Here is a 6,000-nt window from a genome sequence, read left to right as displayed (position 1 = left end):
TTATATCTTACAATCTTCACAGATCTTAGTTTTTTAAAGAAAAGAATACTGAATTCATTCTGGTGACTTAAAACAAGATATAATTTAGATAATTATTTTACCTTTTCAAATAAAACCGCCTACATATAATTGACTAGTAGTGTAAGCACAGGTTACTCTGCTTAACTGATTTAGATTTATGTGAATTTGAAACAATACCACTAAGTTTTCACCTGTCTTAACAACATCACCAAAGGGAACGAACTAGTTAAATGCCAACTTTGCTCCTAAACTACCACAAGCTGAGACACATACAAATTTTATGGCAAGTAATCTAAAACTCTTCTAAAAATGATTAACTGTTATTCTATCCAACAAGAAAACAAATACAACAGATCTAATTAGTTAAGACACCAGATACTTGTCATGCAGTTTCAGTGTCTAGTAACAAACCTCTAAACTTTAAAATTCTGTTTCACAACTTCCAAATACTAATGACACATTTTAAAAGACTGGTAGCCACTTTAAACTACATATAGCAGTACCACAGTACATAATCATCAAGTAAATGTGCATATACACCAAAGATTCTCAAGTCTAGTTTTGGAGCTCAGCCTCGAAGTCTCCAAAGATTTCAGTATATACTAGTATATGTAAAACAAAGTCATTAGCATAATTTTTAAAAATAGAATTTTACATGGATTGGGAGAAATATCAAATATCTGAATACTCTACCTCTAGAGAAAGCTGACAGGCATCAATCTATATGTTTCATGTCAAAATGTGATTGACTTGAGATGGCATAAAGGACAAGTTATATTTTTCTCTTAACAAGATTAAAAATGCAAAATGAAACCATCAGAAATTAAAACAAAAAATGAGCATTTTAGAATAGTTTTTTCAGTAACTTCAAATTCTGATAAAATACAGTATATTAAAAAAATTAAATATATGAATTTTGTTTACTGCTATCAGGAATTAAAAAAAAACAATTTCCATTTCTTTTTGTCCATATTCAGTAAATAATAAGATTAAACTCATTTTTTCATATTTGGGCTAATAGCTCTAGGGCATTTCTTAAAAAAAGATAATGTAATCAGAAATTTAAAAATGTTCTCATAGTTCAAAGTAACAAAACTATAATTGAAAGCACTAATGATGATCTTCCCTAAACCTACATTTTAAGGTTTCCCTTAATGAGTGTGTCTCAATAGATTTTTTTTTTTAGTTGTTGTTAACACCTCCATCTACCCCAAACACACCCACAGACTTTATTAAATTCCAGAAAATATCCTAAAATGTTGGTCACAATACCAGAAATGGCCAGACTAAAAATAAAATAAATGCTGATAAAAATGGCTTTCCTTATAGTCTCAACTATTTTTGTTATACATATGTGCATTTTGAAATTCATTTTTAACAAAAAATGACTTTTAAAATATATATTTTGAGTCTCAAAGTTAATTCAAAAGAAATGCATAATGTTTCATTTGAAAATAATAGTTTCAGCAGATATATGCAAGATTCCTATATGAGTTGTAAATCTGTCATCAAAACCATCACATTTTAAGAATTTAAAAGGGGAATTCAAGGTAGGGGATTTTTTTTCCTGCATTAAGCAATTGATCAAAAGATATTACTTTCACATGTAAAAATAATTTACACTAAAAAACTCATGTGCAAAGTCTGATACTTTATCAAAATAACAAGAACAAAATGAGCAATGAAAAAATAGCAAAAGCCATTACAAAAAATATTTAATTCCTATTTAAATTGCTGTGTTCACAGATTAAAAATGTTTACCAATTAACTATATCACACATTTTGTAGAATATTTTAAGCTATAATATAGAAAGATAACATGGGATATTTGAAATTCGAGCTGCACTTATCAAAATAGTTTTAACCTGAGCCTTAGACGTCTTCAGAAATGTAGTTGGCAATAATATATGATAAAGCACAGTTATTTAGTTTAATTCAAGGTTATTCTTTGAATTACTTCTCCTTAAATATTTATGTAAAATTATATTTATTCCATTTTGGAGTTTTCTGGACACAAGGGAATATATGAATTTAAAAAGCTGTTGTTTTTTCCCCTGCTTTACAAGCACATAAAGATGTCTTTCTTGTTCAAAATGCCTTAGAGTTCATCTTATTTTCATATTTCAAGTTACTTTAGAAATGCAAAAGGTCAAAAAATTATAGATACTTGAATATTCCCATGAAATATATCACACAAACCGAGGAATTTAATACAAATTCACTAAAGAATATCAAATTAATCATGTCCTCCTATAAATATTTATTTATTTAGTGTTTAGAAGTTGCAGTTTTCAATACTATTAACAGAAAATACATAACAAAAGCTTCCTAACAAGTGAAAAAAAAATAATTATAAATGCTGGAAAAATTGGCCTCATTAACATATTTACAGACTAACTTAATACATACTCCATTGGAAATTAATTATATGACATTTATACAAGCATTACAAGTAGTGAGCACTTCAGTTCTTTACTGTCTGTACCCAAAGACGAAAGTCACCTGTTTCTCAGGACAACACTGACAAGAATCAGAAATGGTCAATCTGAGATACTGTCAATACTTGGTTCTGTTCCTTCATCCAAAGATGTGTCTGTTGAGTACGTGTCCTTATACTTCTTTTTCTCTTTACTCTGATCTTCCTGCAGCTTTAGAATTATGTTTCTAATTTCTTCTCTTTTTGTTCTCATTCTTGGGGGAGAGAACCAGTTTGCCAAATTCATAGGTAGTTCAAAATTGAAAATTGGATTCTGAAAATAAAAATGTTAGATGCATATTAGAAAATTATAAGGAATAACAGTTTAAGTTAAAACACAAAAGCATTCCAACATTAAAAATTAAAAATCAACAACTCAGTTATTATGTATTCAGTCATTATCTATCAACATGCCAGGCATTCTGCTCGGCACAGGAGATAGATAACTTCTGCCAACAGATGGTCATCTAGATCAGGGGTCAGCAGATGGCAGCTAGTGGGCCAAATTCTGCTTACTGCCTGTTTTTGTAAATAAAGCCTTGTTGGAACACAGTTACACTAACTCATTTACATGTTGTCTGTATATGCTTTCTTGCCACAACAGAACTGAATAGGAACAGACACTGTATAGCTGCAAAGCCTAAAATATTACTTAATATCTGGCCCTTTATAAAAAGGCTTGTTGACTCTAGTCTAGACAGACAGATAACAATTAAAACAATGAATATGACAAATATTGTGACAGTAGAATCAGAGAGTCCTATACATATGTGGGGGCTAAACACAATTCCAAAAAGAAGTAATATTTAAGCTAAGACCTGAAATTAAATGGAGTTAGCCAAATAAGAAATGATAGAAGCAATAGGAAAGAATATTTCAGGTAAAGAACTATGTATCAAGGTCTAGAGATGAGAAAGAACATGACACAATGAGAAACTGAATGACACTCAGGTGGCTGGTATACAGAATGCTAGAGTGAGAATGGTAGGAAATGAGGTCAGGAGCTTGGACAGTAGTTGGATCATGCAGGCCACATGAATTTTCTTTAATCCAAGAGCAACAGGAAGCCATTATAAGATTTAATGTAACATGACTAGATTTGGGTTTCTGGAAAACAACTGTGAAAAACAGAAGGTAGGAGGCAGTAGTTTAGAATAGTGATGCTAGTATACTGAACTTCAAAAGTGGCATCAGAAATAAAGAATTGAACATATTTAACATGAAGTGATAACATTTATGGTACACTGAATAGTGAATTTAAAAAAGGAGTCAATATAACTGTAAAGAATATCCAAGAGAAATATGCATGAGTGTTATTGCATCTCTTAAGATAAAGGAAGAAAGTGTTATGAGGAAGGAATGGTCAATTTCAAATGGTGCTTAGAGGTCATGAACAATTTCAATATAAGAATGAGGATGAAGCCAGATTACAGAGATTTGAGAAGTAGAATTTGTGGAAATGAAGATAGTGAATATAAATACATCTCCAGAAATATATCTGTGAAGAGGAGAAAAGAGAGTGAAAGGGGCAATCCACATCATGGGAGAGATTTCTTTAGGTTGAAAGAGCCAGGGGGAAGGGGAGTTGATTAGTGATGAGGAATGAGGTCACAAGGCTTGGATGTGACGAAATATATAACCTTTTTATGTCTTAAAAATTCTCCAATTTGGAAGTTTTTGCTCCTTGGAATAATTTTTGAAATGATAGTTTTTCAAACTCTTCAAAATATTTACTTACTGTTATTTTATAATAACGTAAGACCCAAAACAGTATTTTACTATTTATTATCTCATATCCAACAATTTGAAACCCACCTCAAAAAAGCTCTCTACATACTGCAATACGTATACACCACAATCACTGAAGTTATTTTGTTGGGGTACTTTTGGATTAGAGCCTTTCATAACATCTTTGGAAAAACTTCTTTTGCTTCCTTTTTTAACTTCCCATTCCACCTCTAAATACCTGCAATAATAAATATGTAGTAAGAATATGCATATATATAGTTCTTTATTTCTAACAGAATAAAAAGTACGAGGTGCAGTTCTGAACTTACTCTCTTAGAATTTTTACAACATTTGATCGAGAAGGGCCTCTGAGTGAGTCCATCAGTAGGATACAAGGTCTGCATGGTAGAAAGGACCAAATGTTAACACCTTATAATGTTAAAAGAGCATAAAGAGATGTGCATTAGCAATACAATTTAAAACCTTCAATATTCCCTTTGCATGCCTAAGTAAAAGTTAGGGAGGGTGGCGGGAATAAACCTTATAGACATACATACCCTAATAATACTTAAATAGCCATGGTTATGTTAAATACCAAATAATAAAGTAGTAATTTAACCATATTTTAGTTGTCAATATATTTCAATAAAGTTCCATAGTAGGTTTCTAAAAATACTTCAAAATTTAATAGGAAGTCAAAACCATTCTGAAAATTTGAATACCCATATTCCACCAAAAGCAGAAGAAAATAATCACACTTTTAACTAAAACCTATTACAGGTAACAAAACAGGTAATCGTCACATACAAGAATTAATTTAGAATCCAGTGATTCCACTTTGAACACTCACTATAAGACTCAACCTTCAAAATTTTGTTATAAACCCAAGTAAAGGTAAGGAAGTCTAATGTAGTGCAAAGTGACCTGGAATGTTTAAAGGTCTAGGTCAATGGTCGGCAAACTCATTATTCAACAGAGCCAAATATCAACAGTACAATGATTGAAATTTCTTTTGAGAGCCAATTTTTTTAAACTTAAACTATATAGGTAGGTACATTGTTATTAACTTAATTAGGGTACTCCTAAGGCTTAGGAAGAGCCACACTCAAAGGGTCAAAGAGCCGCATGTGGCTCGCAAGCCGCGGTTTGCCGACCACGGGTCTAGGTTCTTCCTGGTTAAAATTTTGTGGGATTTGGACTCTTAACTGTTCAAGGTCTCTATATTTTTCTTTATAAATGAGGTTTGCTTTTCAAAAGCTGTTAATGGAGTTTTAACCAACATTTTCTACAAAGAAAAAAAAAAAGGTAAGAAAAAGAAGCCAAAAAAGATGAGGTTTACAAATAGGCAATACGTCATCACCTAAGAAGCTTGGAGCCCCGACCTCAGAATATAGTATTACTTCCGAAAATCAAAACGAACTCACTCTCATTTGGGGTGGAAATGTCTGTGTGTGCATACATGCACACATAAAAAATAGAGGACTAAAGTAATTATTCTTTCTCTCCATTTGATCCTTGGACATTGGGCATGATCCAGTTTTCCTCAATGAAACTGACAGCCATTGTGACTTTTGCTTAGTACCTGTTTAAATAAAACTGTCTAGCCCGGTTGGTGTAGTTCAGTGGTTGAGCATCGACCTATGAACCAGGTCACGGTTTGATTCTGGGTCAGGGCACATGCCTGGATTGCAGGCTTGATCCCCATTGTGGGTGGGAGGCAGCCGATCAATGAGTTACTCTCATTATTGATGTTTCTATCTCTCTCTCCACCCCCA

At 32.1% G+C, this 6,000-nt stretch overlaps 1 protein-coding gene across 11 annotated transcripts in view; it reads right to left on the bottom strand.

The window, feature by feature from the left end:
- Positions 1-2,252: 2,252 nt before the first annotated feature.
- The window catches only part of SENP6 (SUMO1/sentrin specific peptidase 6), a 74,299-nt gene continuing 70,551 nt past the window's right edge, over positions 2,253-6,000 (bottom strand). For 10 of the 11 annotated variants that reach the window (XM_023754289.1, XM_023754288.1, XM_023754293.1 and 7 more), the window contains 3 exons: positions 4,555-4,623; positions 4,313-4,463; positions 2,253-2,771 (listed from right to left, as the gene is read on the bottom strand). In XM_023754289.1, coding sequence (XP_023610057.1) covers positions 2,562-2,771; positions 4,313-4,463; positions 4,555-4,623 — 430 coding nt within the window. In that variant the 3' untranslated portion in view covers positions 2,253-2,561. The remainder of the gene's footprint in view (positions 2,772-4,312; positions 4,464-4,554; positions 4,624-6,000) is intronic. The other variant, XM_023754297.1, reaches the window with a different exon arrangement.

This window comes from Myotis lucifugus, unplaced genomic scaffold, assembly GCF_000147115.1.
Source record: "Myotis lucifugus unplaced genomic scaffold, Myoluc2.0 scaffold_59, whole genome shotgun sequence".
In the NCBI taxonomy this organism is placed as follows: Eukaryota; Metazoa; Chordata; class Mammalia; order Chiroptera; family Vespertilionidae; genus Myotis; species Myotis lucifugus.
This window is presented reverse-complemented; position numbering and strand designations above follow the sequence as displayed.